This window comes from Oryctolagus cuniculus, unplaced genomic scaffold (assembly GCF_964237555.1).
Source record: "Oryctolagus cuniculus unplaced genomic scaffold, mOryCun1.1 SCAFFOLD_35, whole genome shotgun sequence".
Taxonomy (NCBI): domain Eukaryota; kingdom Metazoa; phylum Chordata; class Mammalia; order Lagomorpha; family Leporidae; genus Oryctolagus; species Oryctolagus cuniculus.
Genome location: NW_027208301.1, coordinates 1,779,977 through 1,807,403, shown reverse-complemented (window position 1 = coordinate 1,807,403; position 27,427 = coordinate 1,779,977). Strand labels below are relative to the sequence as shown.

At 44.0% G+C, this 27,427-nt stretch overlaps 1 protein-coding gene across 1 annotated transcript in view; it reads right to left on the bottom strand.

Moving 5' to 3' along the window:
* LOC127485255 (zinc finger protein 585A-like) overlaps positions 1–18,590 on the bottom strand; it is a 57,859-nt gene extending 39,269 nt beyond the window's left edge. Inside the window, exon 1 of the mRNA XM_070067766.1 lies at positions 18,465–18,590. Coding sequence (XP_069923867.1) covers positions 18,465–18,485 — 21 coding nt within the window. The 5' untranslated portion in view covers positions 18,486–18,590. The remainder of the gene's footprint in view (positions 1–18,464) is intronic.
* Positions 18,591–27,427: the final 8,837 nt, after the last annotated feature.

Genomic DNA, 27,427 nt, shown 5'->3' with positions numbered 1-27,427 from the left:
GTCAATTATAATTCATGGGATTAGAATTGCTGGATTAGGAATGCTTAAATGTATCCATTCATTTCACACTAATGTTTATTATGTCAGGTGATATTCTTTGTGTAGACTGCTTTTTCTTGCAGATTGAAAATTCAGGAGGGCAAGAAACATGTTTGCTTTGACATTGAAACTCAGCATCTTGATAGAGTCATTCTTTTAGTTCAATGAATAAATGAGGCTATAAAAATTAAAAAAATACAATTTCTGATCCCCAATAACTACCTAGTTGAAGAGATAATGAAATAGATATCTATTTGATAACACACACAATTAGATGAATGTATAATTTGTTGCTCAGAGACAACTTTGATAATAAAAGAGACATATTCATAATGACACAGGGTTGAAATGTATAAACAGAAACCATCGAGGACCAAGCAGGTTAAATGTTCACCCTAGCTTTGTAAGGCATTCCATTCATTATTTAGTAAGCATTTACTGAGCATTCTTTTGTGTGGTGTGTTGAAAGAACTACCAGCCACATGATTTTCCTAGATATTGGAGTAAGAGAACCTGAGCAATCAGAAAAATGTTTGGATGAACTAAGAGGCTTTACACAAAGGTAAGAAAAACAAAAAGCAGAGAGGTCAATTAAAAAGTATATCAAAGGTAATTTAGTAGGACCTGAACCAAGGTATGGTGGTAGTGGGAATGAAGAAGAGGCAACAGATTACAGGGAGATCCAAAAGGCAGAAACAACAGGATTTCAATGGTAGATGAAGGCAGGAGGGAACTCGTGTGTAAATCTTCATTTGGATTTTATTATTTAATGGATAAGGAGTTCTCAGTACATTCATGTTCATCAGTAATTAAAGGCTACCTCCAACTGACATAAACTTCCCCTAAATCCAAGACACAATCTCATGGGTAGCTACTATCTATAAGCCTTATGTTGATCATCAAGCCAAATATTTTTCACTGCTACAATCTACAATGGTCCTCATTATGATGCAGTTACTTAGAAACTAAAAGACATAATCCATTTCTATAAGAAAGGTCTAAATAAAAAAGTAAAATTCAGGGGCTGACGCTGTGGTGCAGCAGGTTAACACCCAGGCCTGAAGTACCGGCATCCCATATGGGCCCCTGTTCAAGACCTGGCTGCTCCACTTTCAATCCAGCTCTCTGCTATGGCCTGGGAAAGCAGTAGAGGATACTTGGTCCCCTGCACCCACATGGGAGACCTGGAGGAAGCTCCTGGCTGCTGGCTTTGAATCAGCACACTTCTGGCAATTGTGGCCAATTGGAGAGTGAACCATCAGATAGAAGACCTCTCTCTCTCTCTCTCTCTCTCTGCCTCCCCTCTCTCTGTGTAACTCTGATTTTGAAATAAATAAGCTAATAAATATTTTTTAAAAGGAGTAGTAATGCTCAATATTTATAAAAAGGCCAGCACCGTGGCTCAATAGGCTAATCCTCCAACTTGTGGCGCCGGCACATCGGATTCTAGTCCCGGTCGCGGCGCCAGATTCTGTCCTGGTTGCCCCTCTTCCAGGCCAGCTCTCTGCTGTAGCCTGGGAGTGCAGTGGAGGATGGCCCAAGTGCCTGGGCCCTGCACCCCATGGGAGACCATGAGAAGCACCTGGCTCCTGCCTTCGGATCAGTGCAGTGCGCCGGCCGAAGCACGCTGGCCTCCGCGGCCATGGGAGGGTTTAACCAATGGTAAAAGGAAGACCTTTCTCTCTATCTCTCTCTCTCACTGTCCACTCTGCCTGTCAAAAAAAAAATTTATAAAAAAAAAGTTAAGTTAAAAAACCCACAAAATCATATATTTCAAAGCTAAATTTGGAATACCTCACTAATTCACAATTTATAGATTCATCAACCTTAGGTAACTAAAGCACAATTAAGCAGGAAAGAAGTAAAAAAAATTCCTTGGGGAGGGGCCAGCACTATGGCATTGTGGGTAAAGCTGCCACCTGCAGTGTGGCATCCCATATGGGCATCGGTTCAAGTCCTGGCTGCTCCACTTCTGATCCAGCTCTCTGCTATGGCCTGGGAAAGCAGTAGAAGATGACCCAAGGCCTTGGGCCCCTGCACCCATGTGGGAAACCTGGAAGAGGCTCCTGGCTCCTGGCTTCAGATTGACACAGCTCCGACCATAGCAGCCAATTGGGAATGAACCAACGGATGGAGGACCTTTCCCTCTCTTCCTCTCCTTCTCTCTCTGTGTAACTATTTCAAATAAATAAATAAATCTTTAAAAAAACAATTTCCTGGAACAGCCAAAATGCACATTATAAAGTCCAAGTAAGGTGTCTAGCCACTGGCTACCATCATGACTCATAAAAACTCACTGTCCTGGCTATTCTGATATGAGTGGATGGACACAAAGCAGAAAAGAAAGCAATAGGTTTGAGCAGTGAATAAATGGAAAGGGCTCCAACAACAATGCTGCAGAGCTCTGTGGCTCCTAACTGAATGGGATATGCAGGCAGGCATCTCCTTAATTCCTGCGATGTCCTCAGTTGTCATAGGACCATAGAACTGAGCACAAGAATCGGAGCTTCCAAGGCCAACATCCACAATTCACTTAGTGATAGTGGAGCTCTGTAGCTTCGCTTCATGAGTACAACTAAACCTCCACACTTGATATGTCATCCTGTTAGGATCCACTGGAACTGGAGAGCGTATGGGGTCAGAGGGAGTAGAGGAGCATGGTGTATGGGTCTCATGGTGGTGGTAGCTGTGCAGAGGGAGGGGTGGAGGAGGAGAAGAGCAAGAGCCCCTAGCACTGTGGGAACGAGGAGCAAAGGAGGAAGGGAGACAGGGGTGACTTGTCTGCATTATGCCTGGTACTCTCCTGGGTATGATTGATGCAATACGAATACTGTGAATATCATGATTACCCTAAAGGTGATTTCAGTCCTGGTGGACAAATGACAAGGACATAGATAATTAAAAACAATGTGACAAAAGTTGTGGGTGCAGAATACAGTCACCTACATCATTTGTGGATGCCATGCCCATCAGGTAGGAACCCACCAGGTTAAGGTCAGATCTCAGGCTGGCATTGTGGTGTAGAGGGTAAAGCTACCCCCAACAGTGCCAGCATCCCATATGGGCACTGGTTCAATTCCCAGCTGCTCCACTTCTGATCCAGAACTCTGCGGTGGACTGGGAAAGCAGATGGCACAAGCCCTTGGGCCCCTGCACCCTCATGGGAAGACCTGGAGGAATCTCCTGGCTCCTGGGTTCTGAGCAGTGCAGCTCCAGCTATTCCAGCCACCAACTGTGAAGTGAACCAGTGTATGGAAGACCTCTTCTCTCTCTGCCTCTCCTTCTATCTCTGTGTAACTCTGACTTTCAAATAAATAAATAAATCTTTTTTTAAAAAAGAGTCAGATCTCAGAGGTAGCAGAGCCCAGAAATGACACCGTTGTATGAAATGAAAATAGGCAGATGGTAGGTAGAAGCTTGGTAACTAAAGCTGGGATCAGCACATGGATCTTGACTGGCAGGCTGTCAAACCAATCATCAACTTGGACTAGGCTGGGATCTCCCAACTTGTATCCTAGTGCCCATGTCTTGGCAGAGAGGCATAACCAAGAAAGAGAAAATCATCTCTGGCCTTGGCTGAGGGGACTGTGGGAGCTCCCCACATTTGAAGCCAGAATCTTTTTAACCCTGAGATTCCCTCTTTCATAGGAAGGCTCATTCCTGACCTTGTCTTCTTAGCATAAACCTCTCAAGCCACCAGACCTCTGTTAGCCCCACATCACCGGGCACATGTGAATGTGAATGGCTGAATGAAGAGAATCTTGAGGTATCATGTAAATGGAAGACTCATGAATCTATTCTCACCTTATGGGTGTACTTGAAGGTGAGAAAACTGAGGCAGGGGACTTTGGTCATGTTCAACCATAGAGTCCTCCTTACAAAGCAAAAAAAAAAAAAAAAAAAAAAAGAAAGAAAGAAAACAAAACAAAACACAGAAAATCCTGTTCACACTTCAGAAGTGCCCAGCCATCCACCCCTGAGTACATGCTCCTGGAACAATGACAAATCCCCTAAGACCAGAGTTGGGCAGGCACTGTCTTGACAGTGTAGAAAACAGTTGGGGAGGAAAGGCCCTGCCCCTCTAGAGCCCATTGGTTAAAGGATCCAGCAAAAGACTCAGAGGCTTGCCACATCACACATCTGCCCACAGAATAGGATGGTCACAGATGTGCTGTGAGCTGTGGCCTCGTGGTACTGGCTGCAGCTGTTGACACATCAGGGATGACTGGTGGCAGTGGTTTGAGCTAATCCTGCCTCTGGCCAGCATTGCAGTATGCATGGAGCAAGTCTGCTCCTGGAGTGCCTGATGAGGCCAAGGGATGTGTGTAGACCTACAGGCAGAGGAAGTATGCAGCACTGGCCTCAAGGTTGGAAAGTTGCCATAGCAACAATATTTTCAGAAGGTGATGTGGCAGGGGTAGCCCTGCAAGGCAGGGTGGACTCCTGACTACATGTCCATCCCCTTATGCTGCTCTGAACTTAGAGGAGCCTGAATTGAGTACAACAAGCTGGGTGGGTGATATTGAGAGACCACCAGATGAGATTCTGGTTAATGTATGCAGGTTATGGGTCATAATGACAACTTGATGTGCAATGTTGGGTGCTGTCCCATGTGTTTACTCACATGCCTGATATGAATGAGGGTCAGACAGAGGGAGAGTGGGCAATGGGATTTTCTTTTCTTTCTTCCTTCCTTCCTTCCTTCCTTCCTTCCTTCCTTCCTCCCTCCCTCCCTCCCTCCCTCCCTCCCTCCCTCCCTCCCTTTCTTTCTTTCTTTCTTTCTTTCTTTCTTTCTTTCTTTCTTTCTTTCTTTTTTGACAGGCAGAGTGGGCAGTGAGAGAGAGACAGAGAGAAAGGTCTTCCTTTTGCTGTTGATTCACCCTTCAATGGCCACCGCGGCCAGCGCGCTGTGGCCGGCACACCACGCTGATCCGATGGCAGGAGCCAGGTGCTTCTCCTGGTCTCCCATGGGGTGCAGGGCCCAAGCACTTAGGCCATCCTCCACTGCACTCCCTGGCCACAGCAGAGAGCTGGCCTGGAAGAGGGGCAACCGGGACAGAATCCGGTGCCCAGACCGGGACTAGAATCCAGTGTGCCAGCGCCACAAGGCGGAGGATTAGCCTAGTGAGCTATGGCACCGCCCGCGCCATGGGATTTTCAAGAAGAACCTATGAGCAAGTGAAGCAGGCTGATTTCTTGCCTGGGGCTACTAGAGAAGAAGAAAGGTTTGCAGGCTAGAAAATGAGCAAAGACAGGAAACACAGCATCTCCTTTGCCCCTTCCCCAAGATGCACACCCAAGGTTAGCAATTGCCTTCCTCTTAAATCTGAATTGGTGCCAGTAACGATGTTGGAACTTGTGAATAAAGGGCCTAATGTGGCTAATATTCTGCTTATCTTTCCTACACATGGCCGAACAAATGATATTTGCTTAAAACAAATATAGGCATGCACATAGCTTGAGACTTGACTGAGAGTTCTTGCAAAATGTAAGTACTCCTTGCTGACTTGAAAGATGCTAAATGTGTGGCTCCATATTGGGATTGGGAGTTCTGTCATTAGAGCTGGATTTTGCCATTGGTGATGCACATCATTTTCTCAACTAGGTCTCTGACAACTCCTATGGCATTCACCCTTGCTAGACATTTCCTCAGGTTCCCAGCTGAAAGGCAGCCAAACATGAATCCCATTATCTAAAGACTGGCATCTGTGGTCTCTTTGCGTGAGACCCTCAGCTGTCCGGCTGGAAGAGCAACAGCATCTCTCCACAAGAAACACTGGAGACAGGCCTGATGAGCCTGTCTGTTTTTTAGCAATCAGGCTCAGAATTTATAGGGGAAGAGGGGAAGAAAAAACCTTGGGTGGCAACAGCAAGTCTATAGAGCAGAAGGGGCAACATGCCAAAAGACCTCCAACTAATTGACTTCTAGGTCACTTAGCACACATAGGCCCCTGGGCTCCTTTGTGCAACCAGCCCATGTCTGGGAGTTGCTTATCAGCTCTCTGTTTATGAACCACAAAAGCATAGCCACAAGGCTTCCAACAGGAAGAGGGGATGGAGGAAATGGGCCTGGAGCTCCTGCCACTTGCCAGCAGCCAGGCTGTGGGGTCCCTCCTGGGAGGCATAGCACACCATGCCCTCTCAACCTCCTGCATGGGCAGGGCAGGCAGTCCCATGGGATCACCCACAGAAATCTATCCGAACTGCAAAAGATTGTGATTGGCTAAATTTTATTATAGAATTTATATCAGAAATTTCCCACCAAAGTCTGCTTTATTCTGACTTTGTCAAACACAGTGATGGAGAAAGGACAAAAATCCTTATGTCCATGTTGATCTCTCACCTACACAACAAGCAGTCCCCTGTTTCTCTGACTTGCTAATACAGCCTCTCCCCCCCACCCCGCCTTGACCAGCCTTGCTCTGCCTCAACTTTTGGACACAACACTATGTGAAAACTCTGCTATCAGCCTGAGATCTCCCCCACTCCTCCCAAGCTGTCTCCCTCTATCTCAGTGCTCAGCCTCAGAGCCCAGCCTCAGCCCAAACCCCTCCCAGCTCACACTGTGACCTCAAAGGACCTTTAAATCTAGCCCAAGCTCTTCTCTATCTCAGCAGCCCTGCTTTAGCTCAGACCTCCAAGCTCCTTCCCAGCACTTTGTGCTATATAAAGCACCAGTCTGTAAGACAGAGGGTTCTCTCTTTGCTGTGTTTGCTGGGAACTCTCTGCCACGCATTCACCTTGGAGTGAATCAACCTTCTGAATAAACCTGGTCTGCCTGTGGCTCCATGCTCTGTCTCCTCTTTCTTGGCACACAGCTTGTCTTGTTTTGTGGACTTGTGCATGGAGATTTAAGATTACTACCCCAATCCCTGACCATTTGAAAGCTAATTTATAGACATGGACTTGGCATGTGGCTCCATTAATGTGTGTCTGTGGTCTTAGAAGTTCTTTTGGCTGCTTTTATTGGGAGGTGACTGTCAGGAAATAAACTGCTAGGAAGAGATTGATGAGATTTCCTTTGAATTCTGTGGTGCTTCACTGAAACTTGGAACACTTTGGTGATCTAAGATGAAAAGCTCATTAACAATTCTTGCTCAAAGATGCTAAAAATAATCAGCTATCTAGATCATAGACCTTGGATAAATGTTCTCTCCAACTTGAAATTTCTTCTTTTCTTTTCTTTTCTTTTCTTTTCTTTTCTTTTCTTTTCTTTTCTTTTCTTTTCTTTGTTATTTGACAGGTAGAGTTACAGACAGTGAGAGAGAGAGAGAGAGAGAGACAGAGAGAAAGGTGTTCCTTCTGTTGGTTCACTCCCCAAATGGCCACAATGGCTGGAGCTGCACCAATCTGCAGCCAGGAGCCAGGTGCTTCTTCCTGGTCTCCCATGCAGGTTCAGGGGCCCAACCACTTGGGTCATCCTCCACTGCCCTCCTGGGCCACAGCAGAGCTGGACTGGGAGGGGAGCAGCTGGGACTAGAACCTGGTGCCCATAGGGGATGCCAGCACCGCAGACAGAGCATTAACCAAGTGAAATTTCTAGAGAAGACTTCACCTAAATGTTTTCAGCATTGATGTTTTCAGAAAGGAAATACAAAGAGCTACCCTTTTCCTTTGACTTAGCTGAACTTAGTTGTGGGAAGGAAGGGGAATGTGGAACCCAGTGACTGGTGATGTCTGGAGACCTAAGCTCCTAATGGCTACTTCCATGATTTCCTACAGCTTTTAAATCTGAGTGAAATCAGGTGAGAAACTCTAGTGTGCAAGCAAAGCACTCTGACAATCAATATGTGGTACACAGTAGAGACTAGGGTACCTGAGGAGTCAAATAGTCATTTTTCAACATGGTGATTGCCTTAGAGCCATGAGCTTCAGCCCCCTGGGTGTAAGAAATTCCCAATTTTTGGTCCCCCAAATCCAGAGAGGATTCCGTACAGCTCATGACAAGAGAAGTTTTGACCAAACATGTGAAGCCCTTTTTGCATTCTTGATAGGATTTCTCAGGATCAAGGTTCTAAGCATTTTGACCTTGAGATTTCTAGCTGGACCCTTGGATATGTCAATGGATAATTTTGTATTTTCTAAAAACACTTGAAATCAGTTTAGCAGAAAATATTCTTAAATACAGATCTTAGGCTACTTTAGACACTAATTTCCAGAATGCTGCAGGAAAGAAAAAAACTAAATATCCCATTAAACTGCTAGTAGAGGGGCCAGTGCTGTGGCACAGTGGGTTAAAGCCCTGGCTTGACACTCCAGCATTCCATATGGGCACCAGTTTGAGTCCTGGGAGCTCCACTGTTGATCCAGCTCCCTATTCATGTTCCTGAGAAAGCAACAGAGGATGGCTCAGGTCCTCGGGCCTCTACATCCACATGGGAGACCCAGAAGAAGCTCCTGGATCCTAGCTTCAGATTAGCTCAGCTCCAACTGTTTCAGCCACTTGGGGAGTGAACCAGCAAATGCAAGTGCTCTCTCTCTCTCTGTGTCTCTGTCTCTCTCTGTAACTGTCTTTCAAATACACAGAATTAGTTACATGAGATTGAATTAATCATATTTATGGATTTCTATGCTTTTATTTAAATGTTTTTGGTTCTGCATTTCAGTGTTTCATCTAGATTCAGGAAGATTTCTACAATTTCTATTGGTTACTATACTTTAGTATAGTTTTATAAATAGATGGAAATGTTTACCTTTCCACCTACTTAATTCCTCTAAAATGCAAAACTTTTTTGGTTTCTTGTGGCAACGTTATTGTATGAGCTCAGTAAGAATCCATTATCAGGGCCGGCACTGTGGCATAGCAAGCAAAGTCGCTACCTGCAGTGCTGGCATCCCATATGGGCAATGATTCAGGTCCCGACTGCTCCACTTCTGATCTGGCTCTCTGCTATGGCCTGGGAAAGCAATGGAAGATGGCTCAAGCCCTTGGGCCCCTGCACCAGTGTGGGAGAACCAGAAGAAGCTCGTGGCTTCAGATCAGCCCAGCTCTGGCCATTGTGGCCATTTGGAAGAGTGAACAAGCAGATGGAAGACATCTTTCTCCCCTCTTGCCTCTGCCTCTTTGTAATTCTGGCTTTCAAGTAAAAATGAATAAATTTAAAAAAAGAAGAATCTATTATCATCATACCACAATATCCTTGAAAACGTTAGCATATACAAAAATTATGCACAGAATATCTGGCATCATGAACTCCTACCCTTGCAATTAGTGAATAGAGTTTTCACTTCTTGGTGAACCCCAAAACTTGAAAATACCAGATATTGCTGGTAAAAAAGAAAATATAAGCCTGTCTTGGATTCAATTTTTAACTTTCAGAATTTTTGGATCAGACATTATACATATTTAATGTAAGTAGTTAGCACACTGTAATACTCCTTCTTTCAGATCACAACTCTGTTCATTGTTTTTGTTTTATTTCAAAGATTTAGTTTTTCATTTATTTGAAAGGCAGAATTACAGACAAAGAGGGAGAGACAGAGAAAGAGAGGTCTTCCATCCATGGTATACTCCACAAATGGCTGCAATAGATGGAATGGGGCAAGGCTGAAGCCAGGAATCAGGAACTTCATCTGAGTCTTCCCCATGGGTGACAGGGGTCCAAGCACTTATGTCATCTTCTACTGCTTTCCCAGGTCCATTAGCATGGAGCCAAATAAGAAGTGACTCAAATTGGCACTCGTATGGGATGTAGGCATCAAAGATGGCAGCTGAACCACTGGGCCACAATACCAGCCCATGTTCATGGGCCTGAAAACTTTCACTGAGGTTAATAAGCATTTCCTGTGTACTTATATGATGTTAATTATGGTATTCTGCTATTCGCTTGTAACCTTGTTCATTGTTTTCACATATAACTTCTGTATAGCTTATATGCATAGATGTAACTCAATTTGTTATCATCTTGTTGGTTTTGTTAAACACTTTTATTTTGAACTTTGGGCCTATTGAATGGCATACTTCTGCAGAAGTACAATTCCCAGCAAAATAATCCTGGCTAGGTACTTCAGGGCAACGACTTCTGTATACAGAACAGATAGATCTAAGTTTAGCAATGGACTACAGATAAAGTTAGCCTGATGACCACTCCTAAATCTTCCTTGTTAATCAAATGTGACTAAAAACATATTTACACTGACTTCTTCTCATCAAATGTTTCTATCTTGACATGGGTCTGCATGAAAAACCAGGTCAAATACAACTTTGCAACAAGAGACAGATGGAACATGATTGATCAGCTGTGATTTCAGAACTAGATCTTCATCATAAGGAAGAAACAAAAGTCAAGATGTAGTGAGTCACTGGTGTGAACTCTAAAGCAAATTAGATAAAGCAAAGAAGTTATAAAGATTTTTAATGAATGATGGATAGTAACTGGCACAAAAAGACTCTGCTAGAACTACAATCTCTAGAGTGCCCTCCCATTTTGAAAAAGAGATGAGAACTAGATATGATACTTAATATTCTCACACCTAATGCTACATCTATATGCTATTTAAAATGATTGTCATTCTATGAGTCTGCTGTGTGGACTGCTTCCCAACTCAACATGTCTTAGAATGCAATGTCTGGCCTCATTCTAAGTCCTTTTTTATTTTTGCTAAATATTTATTTATTTATTTGAAAGATAGCCTTACAAAGAGAGAGAGGGAGAGACACAGAGATCTTCCATCTGCTGGTTCACTCCCCAAATTGCTGCAACAGCCAGAGACGGGCCCACCCAAGTCAAGAGCCAAGAGCTTCTTCCAGGTCTCCCAAGTGGTTGCAGGAGCCCAGGACTTGGGCCATCCTCTGCTCATTTCCCAGGTGCATTATCAAAGATGGATCAGAAGTGGAGCATCTGGGACTCAAACCCATGTCCGTATGATGCTGCCAAGGCAGGCGGTGGCTTTATCCTCTACACTAAAGTGGAAGCCCCATGCACACAAAGTCTTAATCAGTGACTCTTCCTGGCTTTAAACTGAAAGTTTTCAGGCAGAAAAATCACTAATTTCTCTGGTTTCATTTGAGGTACAGAAATAAAAAGCATGTTGCTTTTATTACTGCTGTAGAATGGTGATGCACCTGCAAGATAAAGCTATGCAGAAACTGGCTGTGTAAACCTTCTATTTATGCAGAAGATCACTACAGCTAAACCCAGAACTAGGGAGTTTTTTCTTAAAGAAACACCTACAGCAGCTGCTGTTGTGGTGTAACAGGTAAAATGCCAACTATGACTCTAGCATCCTATATGAGTACTGATTTTAGTCTTGGCTGCTGCACTTCCAATCCAACACTTTGCTAATGGCCTTTCAAAACCAGTGGAAGATGACCCAAGTACTTGTGCCCTGGCTGCCCAGGCTGGAGACCATGAAGAAGCTCCTGACTCCTGGATTTGGCATGATTAAGCCCTGGCTGATGCCACCATCTGGGGAAGTGAAACAGCAGGTGGAAGATCTCTCCCTCTCTCTCTCCCTGTTAATTAATAAGTAAGCAAATAAAGAAATTAAAGAAATGCCTACAACCTCCTCTCTTTTCATCCTTAAAATACCCTCACATTACCTCATAAATTTCATGAAGCACTCTAGGCTCTCAATGTTATCTGGATAATTTCTCTTCAAATGCAAAAAGAATTGGTTGACTTTTCCAAACACTTTGTATTGAAGAGACTACTTATTTTTCTTCATCTGTTCTAGACACCGTAAAAGTCAATTAACTGGCCAGCTCCGCAGCTCAATAGACTAATGCTCTGCCTGTGGCAACAGCACACTGGGTTCTAGTCCCGATCAGGGTGCTGGATTCTGTCCCAGTTGCTCCTCTTCCAGTCCAGCTCTCTGCTGTGTCCCAGGAAGGCAGTGGAGGATGGCCCAAGTGCTTGGGCCCTGCATCCACATGGGAGACCAGGAGAAGCACCTGGCTTCAGATCAACGCGGTGCGCTGGCCGCAGCGGCCATTGGAGTGTGAACCAATAGAAGGAAGACCTTTCTCTCTGTCCACTCTGCCTGTCCAAAAAAAAAAAAAAAGTCAATTGACTATGGGTTAATGACTTGTTCTCTATTCTGCCCCATTGCTTAATGTATGTGCTTTAATGCCAGTGATATGCTATTTTGATTACTATAGCTTTGTAAAATATATTAAGTAGTGTGACCATTCCAGCTTTCTTCTTTTACTTCAATATTGACTTGACTATTCATTATCCTTCACAGTTCTGTACAATTCTGGGGACTTTAAAATATTTTGCTAAAGAGGGGCTGGTTGGCACTGTGGTTTAGTGGGTAAAACCACCACCTGCAGTACCAGCATCCCATTAGCGTGCCAGTTCAAGTACCGACTACTCCACTTATGATTCAGCTCTCTGCTATGGTCTAGGATAGCAGTGGAAGATGGCCCAAGTCCTTGGAGACCTGGAAGAAATCCTGCTTCTTGGCTTTGGATTAGCACCCTGCCACAGCCTTTGTGGCCATCTGTGGAGTGAACCAGTGGATGGAACACTTGATTCTCTGTCTCTGTCTCTCTGCAATTCTTTCAAATAAATAAATCTTTTAAAAAGTTTTGTTAAAGAATAGCATTGAAACTTTGCAATTGCACTGAGTCTGTATATTGCTTTGGATAGTAAGAATATCCTAATACTATTCTAACTTATGAACTTGAGTAATGTTTCAATTATTTCTGTTGTATTCAATTTCTTCACCAACATTTTAAAATATTCAGCATTCAGGTAATTATCTTCCTAGATTAAATTCACTCATATATATTTATTTTTTTCTGCTAGAATTTGTTTTTCAAAAAAATGGTTCTTAGGTTATATAAATTCTCTTAATTTTGTATTCTATAACAGCTGCAAAGAAAAAAAGCATCTGGCAAAACAAACCCAGATTCATTATTTAAAAATTTCAAGAGAGAGGGCCAGGGGCTGATGCTGTGGTGCAGCAGATTAAAGCCCTGGCCTAAAGCGGCAGCATCCCATATGGGTGCCAGTTCTAGAACCAGCTGCTCCACTTCCAATCCAGCTCTCTGTTGATGGCCTGGGAAAGCAGTAGAAGATGGCCCAAGTCCTTGGGCCCCTGCACCCAAGTGAGGACCTGGAAGAAGCTCCTGGCTGTTGCGGCCATCTGGGGAGTGAACCATTGGATGGAAGACCTCTCTCTCTCTCTCTCTCTCTCTCTCTCGCCATCTGGGGAGTGAACCACTGGATGGAAGACCTCTTTCTCTGTTTCTCTCTCCCTCTTTCTCTCTCTCTCTCTGCCTCTCTTCTCTCTGTGTAACTCTATTAAATAAATAAATCTTTAAAAAAGAGAGAGAGAGAGAGAGACAAGGCCAGTGTTGCAGTACAGATGGTTAGGCCACTGTCTACAGCACCAGCATCCCACATGGTCACTGATTCAAGTCCCAGCTGCTCCACTTCTGATCCAGGTCTCTGCTACTGTGCCAGGGAAAGCAGCAGTGGATGGCCCAACTGCTTGCACCTATGTTGGAGACTTGGATGAAGCTCCTGGCTCCTGGCTTTGACCTGGCCCATCCCTGCCATCAGTTGGGCATTCATTTGGGGAGTTGAACTAGTGAATGGAAGATCTCTGCCTCTGCTCTCTCTTTGTAACTCTGACTTTCAAATACTAAATAAATCTTTTAAAAAAAGAAATGCATCTCAATAAAATAAAGGCCATAAATGACAAGCTCACAGCTAACACCACAGTCAACAGTGAAAATTTGAAAACTTTTCCTCTTAGGCAGACATCGTGGAATACTGGGTAAAGTCACCATCTAATGCCAACCTCTCATATGGCATTGTTTGTGTCCCAGATGCTCCACTTCTGATGAAACTCCCTTTTAATGACCAGGAAATGTCAAAAGAACATTCTCCAAATGCTTGGGCCCTTGTAACCCATGTGAGCCCCAAAAGAAGCCCCTGTCTTTCGGCTGGCCCAAGGCTGGCCATTGCAGCCATCAGGAATGAACCAGAGCATGGAAGATTTCTCTCTGTCTCTCCTGACTCCTTGAAAATATAAACATTTCCAGGGCCAGCGCTTGGTGCAGTGGATTAAGCCCTGGCCTGAAGTGTCGGCATCCCATATGGGTACTGGTTCTAGTCCAGCTGTTTCTCTTCTGATCCAACTCTGCTGTGGCCTGAGAAAGCAGTAGAAGATGGCCCAAGTCTTTGGGCCCCTGCACCCATGTGGGAGACCTGGAGGAAGCTCCTGGCTCCTGGCCTCTGATGGCATAGCTCTAGCTGTTGCAGCCATCTGGGGAGTGAACCAGCAGATGGAAGACCCCTCTATCTCTCTCTGCCTTTCCTCTTTCTGTGTAACTCTAACTTTGAAATAAATAAATAAATCTTAAAAAAAGAAAAGAAAAACATTTCCTATAACAACAAAGAATACAAGGATGTCTACTCTCATCACCTCAATTGTGTATAGGACTGAAACATCTAGTGGGAGCAATTAGTGAGAAAAAGAAATAAAACTGGACCTTAGCTATTTAGAAAACCCTAATGATTCCATGAGAGGCTATTCATTGTCCTGAATTGTGCAGCATGTCAAGCCATTGTTTGTGCTGCCAGCATTCCCTAACAGAGCCCCAGCTCTAATCCCAGCTACTTTGCTTCTGATCCAGTTTCTTGCTAATATGCCTGGGAAAGCAGCAGAGGATGGTCCAAGCCTTATGTGCCTGTTACCCAATGTAAGAGACAATGATGGCTGCTGGCTTCAGCCTGCCAAAGATCTGCCTGTTGTAGCCATTCAAGAAATAAACTGTCATTCTTACTCTCTCTCCCCATCTGTCTCTGCCTATCTCAGAGTCTCCTGCTTTTAAGACAAATAGGGACCAGCACTGTGGCAGAGGAGGTTAAGTGGCCTCCTGTAATAACAGCATCTCATAGGGATACCAGTGTGGGTTCCATCTGATCAACTTCCATTCCAGTTCTCAGGTAATACACCTGGGTCCAAGGTTCAAGTGCCTGGGCCCCTGCAACCACATGGGAGACCTGGAAAGAAGCTCCTGGCTCCTGGCTTTGGCCTGTCCCAGCCCTGGTTATTGCAGAAGTGAACCAGCAGATGGAAAAACTGATTCTCTCTCTCTTTCTCTGTAACTGCCTTTCAAGTAAATAAATATTATAGCAAGCAAACATAGCAAATAAATATTTTTCAAGATTTCTTTCATTTATTTGAAAGGCAGAGTTACAGGGAGATAGAGAGATCTTTGATCTTGGTTCACTGCCCACATGTCTACAGTGGCATGGCTGGGGAGCCAGAAACATAGGTTGCAGAGGCCCAAGCACCTGAACCATCTTTCCCTGATTTTCCAGTGCATTAGCAAGAAGCTGGATAGGAAGTAGAAGAGCCAGGACTCTAATCAGTGCACACGTGGTATAGCGGAATGGCATGTGGTTGCTGGACTAAAATAGATAGATCTTTAAAAAGGAAAATTTAAAAAACTATTAAATCCAAAAATGCATTCCATAAAGTTGCAGGATACAGAATCAACCAGGTTGTAGTAATTGTGCTACATCAAAAATGTTTGAAGCAATGTAGATTTATCTTGGAGAAGGACAGACTGAAAGATTAATACCAACCGGCGCCGCAGCTCAATAGGCTAATCCTCCACCTGCGGCACCGGTACACCAGGTTCTAGTCCTGGTCAGGGTACCGGATTCTGTCCCAGTTGCCCCTCTTCCAGGCCAGCTCTCTGCTGTGGCCTGGGAGTGCAGTGGAGGATGGCCCAAGTGCTTGGGCCCTGCACCCCATGGGAGACCAGGAGAAGCACCTGGCTCCTGCCATTGGATCAGCGCGGTGCACCGGCCACAGTGCACCAGCTGCAGCGGCCATTGGAGGGTGAACCAATGGTAAAAGGAAGACCTTTCTCTCTGTCTCTCTCTCTCACTGTCCACTTTACCTATAAAAAAAATTAATGCCTTGCTAGTGAATAAATGTGGAATCTGATGTCACAGAGTAAAAGATGTAAGCATTGTGAATGTGTATTGTTTCCTAGGCTGCCATAAAATCATGACAAAATAGGTGACTTAAAACAACTAAAATGGGATAGGCATATAAAAATGTGGAATAAATATATATTCTTTTTCTGTTCTTGAGGCCGGAAATCTGATATCAGGGTGTCGGCAGGGCCATGTTCCTTCTAATGGCTCTAGAGAAGAATGCCTCCTTGCCTTTACCTAGCTTTTGATGATTGCCTGCAATCATTGACATTCAGTGGCTGGAAGCTGTATCTCTCTAATTTCTGCCCCTGTTGTCATGACATCTCCTTTCTCTGTATCTTTATATGGCTTTCTTTTTTTAATATTTTATTTTTTTGACAGGTAGAGTTACAGACAGTGAGAAGCAGAGACAGAGAGAAAGATCTTCCATCTGCTGGTTGACTCCCCAAATGGTGGCAACAGCTGGAGCTGGGCTGATCCAAAGCCATGAGTCAGGAGCTTCCTCCAAGTCTCCCACATGGGTGCAGGGGCCCAAGGACTTGGGCCATCTTCTACTGCTTTCCCAGGCCATCAGCAGAGAGCTGGATTGGAAGAGGAGCAGCCAGGACTAGAACTGGTGCCCATATGGGATGCCGGTGCCACAGGTGGAGATTAAACTTCTGTGCCACAGCACTGGCCCCTGTGTGATCTGCTTATAAAAACAATACATATTGGGGGCCAGCACTGTGGTGTAGCAGGTAGGGCTTCCACCTGCAGTGCCAGTATCCCTTATGAGCACCACTTTGAGTGCCAGCTGCTCCACTTTTGATCCAGCTCTCTGCTGTGGCCTGGGAAATCAGTAGAAAATGACCCAAGTCCTTGGGCCCCTGCCCCCACATGGGAGACCTGGAAGAAGCTCTTGGCTCCTGGTTTTGGATTGGCACAGCTCCGGCCATTGCAGCCAATTGGCGAGGGAACCAGTGGATGGAAGATCTCTCTCTGCCTCTCCTTCTCTCTCTCTGTGTAACTCTGACTTTCAAATAAATAAATAAATAAATGTTCAAAAGCAAAAAAAGTAGAGAATGAGATTTTGACAAAACATAAAATGTCTTTTCCTCATTTAATAATCAGAAATGTAAAATATTCTCTTGTAGTCTGTTTATTTTAACAAGCTGCTGAACCAGATAACTTGGAAATCAAACCTGATGATAAAGTACTAAAATTTAATTAGAAATTAGAATAATGTTGTTTCCAAAGGCTTGGACTCTGTCCCAAGTGTGGGGAGTGGGTCCCTGTGGGGAGCAGGGCCCATCTCCTGCAACATGGTGAAATAAGTACTGAGACTACCAAGACTAGACTAGACTACTGAGACTATTGAGACTAACTCTATGCGCCTGATCTCCCACCATATGGCGCTCTGAGGAAGTAAACAAATCTTACACAGCTGCTTCGTCAATTAGCTGATTCCTGATCCAACCTCTGATTGGAGGAGAACAGCATGCTCAGTGCGTGGGCAGCAGAGCACGGATTGGTGGAAGAGGACTATAAAGGCAAGATAGAAGCAGCATGGAGGGATTCGCTTATGCGCCACAGACATCTCACAAAATGCACCGAAAGAATAACAAGAATGCGGACACACACCAAGTGGAATGCGGTTAGAATGCAGTTAGCACAGGAGCAAACTTGAGCACACAACGCAGAGTCATTCGCTTAAACAACAGTGTCCAGTCTGGTGTAGCTCCCCCCACCCCCATGAGCCCGCTGGAGAGCGACAAGTGGTTTCGTGACTCAGATACAGATGGGGGGAAAAAGCCACGGGGAGCGAGAGACAAAAAGCCGCCGGCGAAAAATAGAGAGAAATAAGAAAGCTGGAGAAAGGAAAATAAGAAAAAGCCGCAGGAAGAAAACCGCAGGGAGAGAAAGAAAGCTGAGGGGAAAAAAGCTGCGGGGGGGATAAGAGAGCCGGGAAATAGAAAAAAAAAATAAGAAAGTCTCCCCACAACATGGCGATGAGAGGGCTTGGATTCGGACTGCCTAGGGTGATAAGCACCTGTGGGCAACTCTAGCAGAGCAGAGTATGTGCCGCGGGGCACCGAAGACAGGTGTGTATGAACACCACAAAGAATAAAAAGAAGGGGGAGCTGTGGGGAGCAGGGCCCTGTGGGGAGCAGGGCCCATCTCCCCACAGCAGGTGCCAATTAAAATAATGAGGACATGGTTTTGGAGAGAATAAAACAGAGCAGTTAATCCTTTGCAAACGAGGACACAGAAGTCTATCAAATCTCAATGATAGTTACCAAATAATCAGGCCCTTGCTGCTTGCTGCTCAGATGGTCAATTCATCAGAGTGTTGGTAAAAGGAAAGGGTTAATTTAAAAAATCCAGTACTCTTGGGGGAAAGAGATCCCCCAATCCAAAGTGAGCTCTTTCCCAACAAGCCAACAGGACAGTTGCAGAGTGAGGTTGGAAATAGAACAATGAGTCTATTTGATTAACAATTATGCAGATTTTCATGCTTTGTTCTGATGAGGGTCCTACCTTGGCAGAGGAGTGTAGCATGGATCCCTCAGCTGGCAGTTCTTGATACGGAGCTCAACATCAGTTGGGAGAGCTCAACATCAGTTGGGAGGAGACTTTCTGTAGCTGGGTCAAAAGTCTGCCATTCCAAATCATCCCCTTTCAGTGGACTCCTAAAATTCTTATGAAAACAATATTCACAAGACTAGGGTTAGAGTAGATGCCTTCAGGAAGGTAAAATGTGGGAAGGGAAGGTGCCTTTATTATGGCTAATAATTCCTCACTGTCAAGTTTTCTGATCCATATGTATGGAATAGGCTACTTTCTGCTGAATGAAAGTAATGTAGGGGAATTTTTGGAATGGAAAATTGACATTGTTTTGACCCTTGCTTTCTCCCTTTGAAGAGAGATAAAAGCAAGAACATTTGTTTAGCTTCTGGCTCATACATTCATTTGTAAAGTTTCTGTAACATAGTGACTTTAAACCCTAAGTAAATTCCCAATAACATTATTAGAATGTTAGTCCTCATTTAAAATTCCTCCTAAAATAGACCTGGTTCCAGATGGTATCCAGGAAATGAATTTGAAAGCCAGTCTCTACCTCCTTGGGAAAGGGGAGCCACACAGGTAGTTTCCGCATGTTTTACCTTGCAGGTGCCTTATCATTTCACAGTAATAATAAAAGCAACAACATATTAACATTACTCTACCTAAACAGCAAATCATAAAACTGTTGGCAGCTTTCACTAAGAATTTTTAACCTCAAGTAAGTAAAGCCATTGACTAGGGCTCAGTTTGTAGGTCAGACATAGTATTAAACTGGATGGGCATGTTAGCTAGGAAAATGATCCCAGAGCTATTGGGATTTTATACACAATATCTTGTTTTGATGGGGGCACAAATTTCTTCTTTGGATGGCCATGAGGGTGTTTCAAGCCATTTGGCTTTGGGGGATTGCCTTCCTCAGTAGGGAAATTTAAGCTCAGTTATCTCTCCTTCACCATCCAATAGGCACCTGCATAATAAGAAAAAGCATAGTTCCTACCACTTTCTCTCTATATAACCCTGCTATTTAAATAAAGAAAATCAATCTTTTAAAAAAAATGAATTCCAGATCCAAATTTCTAAAGGGGATGTCAATCACATACAGGCTTGCTGGACTATAGTGTTCCAAGCATCCATGCACATGTCCCTCGGAAGGCTTTAGAAGAAAGGTGGCTGACACTCATCATTTTTAGATTAATGAGCAGGTCGTGTGACTGTGAGCTGGGAACCTCCCTGTTGTTTATGAGGTTGCAATGGTGAGATGGGCTGTCTAAGAGTGAACTGCTCTGCCTCTCCATAGTACATCATCAGTGGCTGTTATTCTTACATGCATTAGGCAGTCTTGGCTAGCAATGTCCAGATTTTTAAATATTTAAATTTTTAAATTTGAGTCAGTATTCTGAGTCCTAGTTCTTGCTTCTTGATTACCAAGAATTCCAAAACCTATCTCAGATCTGAAAACCCCAGTATGGGTGCTGTATATAGATTCTAGCATAATGTGAGAGTATAAGATGAGAGAACTCCAAACATTGTATTTAGTTAGCATACCTTAGAAATAGTGGCAGTCTGTAGAGGTTGCAAATCTACCTACCAGGGTGGTGAGACATTTAAGGGATTTTAATAATTCTCCAAAAATTATTAAAAGGAAAAACAGCAACATGATAAAGGCTGGCTTCCCATGAGTCCTAACCCTATTCATCTTCCTGCACTATACACCCTCACCCATCCGTGATCCATACCCACCCTACATAGCTTGTCTGGGCCGCAGCTGACAGAAATTTGATGGGGAGCTGATGACAAATGACCTAAACAGCATATTGATATAGGAATCACCCCGTAAGAACTTTGGATCTAGCTGAAAAGCCCATGACATCATTTCAGTCACGAAAAGCTAAGACACTGTGGAAAAAAAAAAAAAACACTACATGAAGAATCTCTGTGAGTTAGACCTCAGTGGAAAGAAGGGGCCATCAAAGGAGGTACCTTTCTCTGAAGGGAGAAGAGAACTTCCACTTTGCTTATGGCCCTGTCTGAATACCGACAGTTTGTGGACTCAAAAAGCTTCCACAGCCTTGGCAGCACATGAGAAGAGCCTCAGGTGATCACTGACTTCATAATTAAGAGTGTCAATTGTTAAATCAACAACAGGAGTCACTGTGCACTTGCTTACCATGTAGGACCTCTGTCCTTAATGAATTGTACTATGAGAATTAATGGTAAAACTTGTCATCTTCAAAAGTACTTTATACATTGTGTGTCTGTGTACGAGCAAACTGTTGAAATCTTTACTTAGTGTAGAGTTGGTCTTTGGTATATAAAGATAATTAAAAATGAATCTTTATGAAGAATGGGATAGGAGAGGGAGTAGAAGGTGGGACAGGGAGAAGTGGGGGTGGGAGGGTGGGTATGGGAGGAAGAACTGCTGTATTCCTAAAACTGTATCCATGAAATTTGTATTCATTAAGTAAATGCTTTATAAAAGGAAAGGAGAGGAGAGGAGAGGAGAGGAGAGGAGAGGAGAGGAGAGGAGAGGAGAGGGGAGGGGAGGGGAGGGGAGGAAAGAAAAGAGCCAAGAATGGGACAAATATCCCTAAAGCTCCTGCATTTTCTAAATTGACAAGGACTCCTCACTGTCTCCTTGGGCATCAACAGCCACAGACACAGTTGCTGGATGGTTTAAGGGATTTAAATGATTACTCCATCGCATTTACCAGATCTCTCACAAAATCTCTACTATAGGAAATCCACTTAACAGGGGCTGATGCTGTGGCATATTGGGTAAAGCAGCCACCTGCAGTGCCAGCATCACATTTGGGTGCCAGTTAGGGCCACCCCCTGCTGCTTCAGTTGTGATCCAGCTCTCTGCTGTGGCCTGGGAGAAGAGTGGAGGATGGCTCAGGTGCTTGGGGCTGCATCCAGGGTGGAGGGAGTCTGGGAGGAATCTCCTGACTCCTAGATTCAGATCAGCCCAGCTCTTGCCATTGCAGCTACCTGGGAAGTGAACCAGTGGATGGAGGACCTCTCTCTCTCTCTCTCTCTCTCTCTCTGCCTCTGCTTCTCTGTAACTCTGCCTTTCAAATAAAATAAACATTTTTAAAAATCCACTTAACAGCCAACTTCTCTTAAATTTAACACACATACAGGACATGCAGTATTACAATAGAACACCACTTTCTTCTTAGTAAGAAGAAAGTAAGTAAGTAAGTAAGCCACAATGCAACTCAAGGTGATTTTGGATGGAAATTAAATTGAACCACTCGTATTTCACCAAATGAATACTCTTCCAAATTGGTGTGTGTGAACCTCTGGATCTCCTCACATCCGGAGCTGAAGAGGCAGCTCGCTACTCTGCATGGAGCAGGTAGTGGCACAAGCCAACCTTCAGAGCTGTCCCTGAGCTGTAACCCCACTGTCTGTGTGAGTGTGTGTGTGTGCATGGGCCCAGTGTGTGCAAACCTCTGGATCTCCTCGCATGTGGAGCTGAAGCACCAGCTCCCTAGCCCCCTTGCTAAGTGACACAAGGTGACTACAAGATGCTCCAGCCAAGATGCCGCCTCACCACCTTGTCTGGAGTCCCTATCAGCCTACTGCCAGAGTAGACCACACAGGCAGACCAGGCCTCTGAGCAGGGGACCTCTCCAACTTCTCTTCACCTTCCACTGCAGTTTAGTTCACAGGTTCCAGAGCAAAGAAACAACCTGATATGTGTTAAATATCCTCCAGGAACAAATCTGAGTGAAACCTACATTTGTTCTCAGGAAAATAGACTTTTCTTCACCTTCTACTGTGGTTTAGTTCACAGGTTCCAGTGCAAATATGGAATAGGAAATAATCATCAGGAACATGAACATAAAACTCACTTGCTGGGACTGGCATTGTGGTACAGCACATTAAACTATCACTTATGATGCCTGCATCTCCTATCAGAGTGCCAACTTGAATCCTAGCTGTGCTCTTTCTGATCCAATCTCCTAACTGTGCCTAGGAATTAGCAGATAATGGCCTGATTACTTGACTCCTTGCCACCCACATGAAATACTCAGATGAGGTTCCTGACTCCTGGCTTCAGTCTGGCTCAGGCCCAACTGTTGCAGCCATTTAGGGGAGGGAACCAGTGAATGGAAATCTCTCTCTCTCTCTTTATTCCTCCCCTATGTGTGTGTATCTCCTTCCCTCTCACTCTGCCTTTCAGCAAAATAAATAAATCTCTAAAAAATCTCCCTTCAGGATCAAGCATCTGGGGGTTACTACACTTTAGGAGGAAATGGATTGATTTGTTCAGAGTACTCAAAGCAGCTTCTGTATATATCTCAGTTCTTTCTCTGTCCACACTTATAGCACTTATGACAGCATCAGTGTGAGTTTTCATTCATTTTCTCATATCTGGTGTGTGACCTATTACAAAGCAACCTTCCTGATTGTATGTCTTTTGCTTCTCCATCCCAAATACTTAGAATAGTGTCTTGTGCCTGACACGTGAAGATCATTTGTTGAATGAACAAACTGAACTATTTACTAAATGTTAATGAAGGAGCTTATGTTCAATCAGTCCATTTATAAAATAAAGCTCAGCTGACTATGAAATGTTTATATTGTATATAAAATATATATGAATTTGCTATCTGCCTTTGAACTCGGTCATGAGCATCAGTATCCTTGTCTCCTTAATTGTTGTGGGCAGTAAGAAGACTTCTGTCTGCTCTGTTTAAAGATCCCCATGGTTCTCAGTGTTCAGAGAGCTTTTCTGCTGGTGACCTTCCATGTCCACCTGGTTTCTCTTTGTACCAAGCCTGGACTTGAGGATTGTGATTGTGGCTATGGATCCCAGTTCAAAACTCAAAATGTACCCACTGAAATATTTTCTGATTTCCTCTTCAATCCAATGGCTGTTTGACACAGTGTGGATCGACATCCACATACGTGTGACTTTTCCCATTTTTCTGGAATTGATTTCTATTTTAATTCCATTGGAGTCATGAAAGCAATGATATGACTCCAATTTTCTAAAAATTGTTGACACATATTTTCTGAAATAACAGATGATCCCACCTGGAGAATTGTTGACAGCTGTTGAGAAGAACACATGTTCTGCTGTCAGGTAGAATGCTCTCTGTCTAACTGTTAGGAAAAGTTGATTTATAATATTGCTCAAATCTACCACTCTTGAAAGTGGAGTAGTAATACATTCTGTTTGTTCCATTGCTGTTTATCCCTTCAGAGCTGTCAACATTTGCTTATATATTCTGGTGTTCTGAGGTTGCGTATGCATGTTGTTCAACCTCAAAAAGTACACAGAGGAACACTCAAGAATATCAATAATAATATAGGAACAAAATGAGGAATTCAAAAAACACATAGAACAATGAAGAAGAATCAATCAATTTTCAAGATGTAGAAAATGGTGAATAAAAAGAAATAAAAATAAATAGAAAAGTTCTACTCCAAAGAAACACACAATAGAAAAAACATTTTGTTATGTAGAAATGGGATTGGACTTGCATGATCCTCAAACTCTGATGCTTTTCCCTGGCACAAGTCCATGTCTTCTACTGAGAGCATCATCCAATGATTTCTTCAGAGTGATCCATCCCACCTGTCAGTGCAAGTGTTAAGTTGTTGCTCCCCCATTCGCGGAGGAACGACACTAGACCCTGTGCTGTTTTTTGTCTGCTCGGCCCTTCCTGGGTTTGCTGCTGGTCCTTCCCAGGTTGGCTGCCGACCCCTCCACCTCCGTGGAGGGGCGGCTCCCTCTGCCACTTTCCCCGCTTCCGCGGAGGAGCGGCACACCACTGGCCGGCTCTCTCGGGGGCTGCTCAGGTGTTCCTTCAGATGTTCCTGGTGCATGTTGTCTCTCTCCTTCTTTATAGTCCTCTTCCACCAATCCCAACTCTGCTACCCACACGCCGAGAATACTGCTCTCCTCCAATCAGGAGCAGGATCAGCTCCTGCAGCTTATCAGACTGATGAGGCAGCTGCGTAGTTGTTTGCTCCCTCAGCGCCATATTGTGGGACAGCAGATGCATAGAATAAGTCTTAATTCCAGTAATTTAGTCTAGTCTCAGTTGCTCCCCACATTAAGTGACCATAAAACTAGCTCCTGCTGCAGGGGCAAGGGTCATGCTTGTTCTTCCTGCTGTGGCAGTGTTGGTGCATGAGGAGTTGGGGCTCAGGTGTGCACATTTTGAGGGAATGCACAGGCCCCAGGATTTAGCCCTGGCTGTGGACACAACACCTCTCTGTTCAGCACAAGGTACACCTGCTTCCACCTAGTGTAAGATGCCCAGGGATGACCAAATTATGTCTCCCCCAAACACTGCCAGAAGGCAGGGAACCCAGGCCACACCCACACTGAACACGGCTTCTGCACTCTGTCATCAGTGTCTTTAGTGAGAGAGGATGGCATCGGATTCCTATTTCAAAAAAAAAATTGATGACATAAAACTCAACAAAATGGAATCAGGAAAGTTATTGTGAAAATGGGCAAATATAAGAGATTGTACAAAATTAGTAAGTATTAACTGCACTTCTGAGAAAATATGTTAATTTTTATGAGATGTGTATTTGGCCACTTTTTTCATATCCACTCTTTTTTTTTTTTCAAAAAGATCTGTGTTATTTATTTGAAAGGCAGAGTTAGAGAAAGACAGGTCGAGACAGAGAGAAATTTCAATTGGTTGGTTCACTCCCCAAATGTCCACAATGGGCCAAGCCGGGCCAATCTGAATGCAGGAGCCAGGAGTTTCTTCCAGGTCCCCAATGTGGGTGCAGATATCCAAGTATTTGGGCCATCATCTACTGCTTTTCCAGGCACATTTGCAGAAAGTTGGATGGGAAGTGGAGCACCCAGGACTTGAACCGGCACCCTTGTTGGATGCTGACATTACAGGCCAGGGTTTTAACCTGCTGTGCCACAGGTCTAGCTCCTATTTGACTGCTTTTAAAATGTACTATTATTGTGGTTCTGAGAAAACAAAATATAGCTGATGAATTTTATCATCTTAAGCATTTTGAAGTGTATAGTCGAGTAGTGTTGAGGATATGCACATTGTTGTGGGACGAATATTCGGAACTGTTTTTCCTTATGAGACTGAAACTCTCTACCCATTGAAGGAAAGTTTTTACAATTCCACCACCACCAACTCCCAGTAACTGCCATTCTACTTGCCATTGCCCAGACTATGGAGTCTTTAGGAGGTATGGTGATATTTCAGGGTCACATAACTGAGAGGGTAGAGGGAACCCTCTTGGAACTCAGTTTGTCTGCAAAGCTGGGTCCTGATTGTACCCAGGCACTCCCTGGGGTTTTCAGATTGAGCTATGTGTCATAAATGTGTGTGATTATTGACATGGCATGAGGCAGATGGAGGATGAGTCTTTGGAGAGGTCCTTTCTGCTGAGGAATCCCAGGAAAGAGAATCCCAAGAAATGAAATCAATTTCTTGATGAAAGTCTACAATAGAACCTGGAACTCAGGGTGTCTAAGCTTTCTTTGCTGAAGCCCCACTGGAGAAAGCCATCTGTTCTGTTCTGTCCTGACTTTCTAGGGGCCCAGACTCAAGAAATCTAGGATGTGAATACTTTATAACTTTGCAGATATTGACTCAACTCTTGCTTTTGATACCTCAGGCATTTGGGCAGGAAGGACTCCATGGTGACATGGGTTGTCCCAAAGAAGGAAACTCTAGGCAAGGTCACCACGCTGATCCTACTTGGGCATTGCAACACTACTTCCCCTTTTGTGGGTATTTTTGGGAGCTTCATGTAGGCTGTCCTGTCCCATGTAGGAACAATTTATTGGAAGAGTTAAAATCTGGGTTAGCCTGTTAGGTCTATCTCTAGGTCATGGCAGGCAGAATGGGTAGAGGAATGTTGTGCTGGCACTCATCTTTTATGTGAATCCCAAGCTAGAGAAATGTTCAGACAGAAATCTGTGCTTGACCTTGCTAACAGAAAGTTACCTGGAACAGAAACAGTATTGAAAGCCAGATGACATTATGATACCTATAGACCTGGCTTTAGAACCACCGCAGGAAGTTGAAAATGTACTTAATAGTCATACACTTCTCCCTGGGTGATGGGCAATTTCACCACACTGACAATGAAGCCCAATGCTGATTCACCTTGGGTGCAAGTACAGAGGGATCTTCATAACTGTGCAGAGGGATCTTCATAACCATGGCCAGTAATGGCCAACGCGACCTCCTGCTCCTGTTCTTTAGAAACAAACAAACAAAAAACCCAGGTGCATAATTTGTTGAAGATATATATTTTCAGCTACATGCACAGTGTCAGTGGTAATGTAAAATGATGCAACCACCACAGAAAACAGTATGAGTGTTCTTCATTACATTGAAAATAAAATTTTTATATGATCTGATAATCTCAGTTCTTATTAAATATCTAAAAGCATTGAAAGTTCAATATAAATAAAGTATTAGCACTGTTTGCCACAGCATAATTCACTGTAGCCAAGACTTTTAGTGTGGCCTGCACTCACAGTGCAAAGTTATGCAGGCACAGAGAAAAGAAAATCCTGTGCCATGGATGAACAGTAAGGTTATTTTCCTAAGTGAAATTAACCACAAGTATCAGTCCCCAAAGACAAATAATGTAAGAATCCAACATATTAAGTATTTAAAATATTCAGAGGGGTCAGCGCTGTAGTGCAGTGGTTTAAAGCCCCACCTGCAGTGTCGGCAATCCATATGGGTGCCTCTTCAATTCCTGGCTACTCCACTTCTGACCCAGCTCTCTGTTATGGCCTGGAAAAGCAGTAGAAGATGGCCCAAGTCTTTAGGCTCCTGCACCTCTGTGGGAGATCTGGAAGAAGCTCATGGCTCCTGGCTTCAGATTGGCTCAGCTCTGGCCGTTGTGGTCATTTGGGGAGTGAACCAGTGGATGGAAGATCTTTCTCTGGCTCTACCTATCTCTGTAACTCT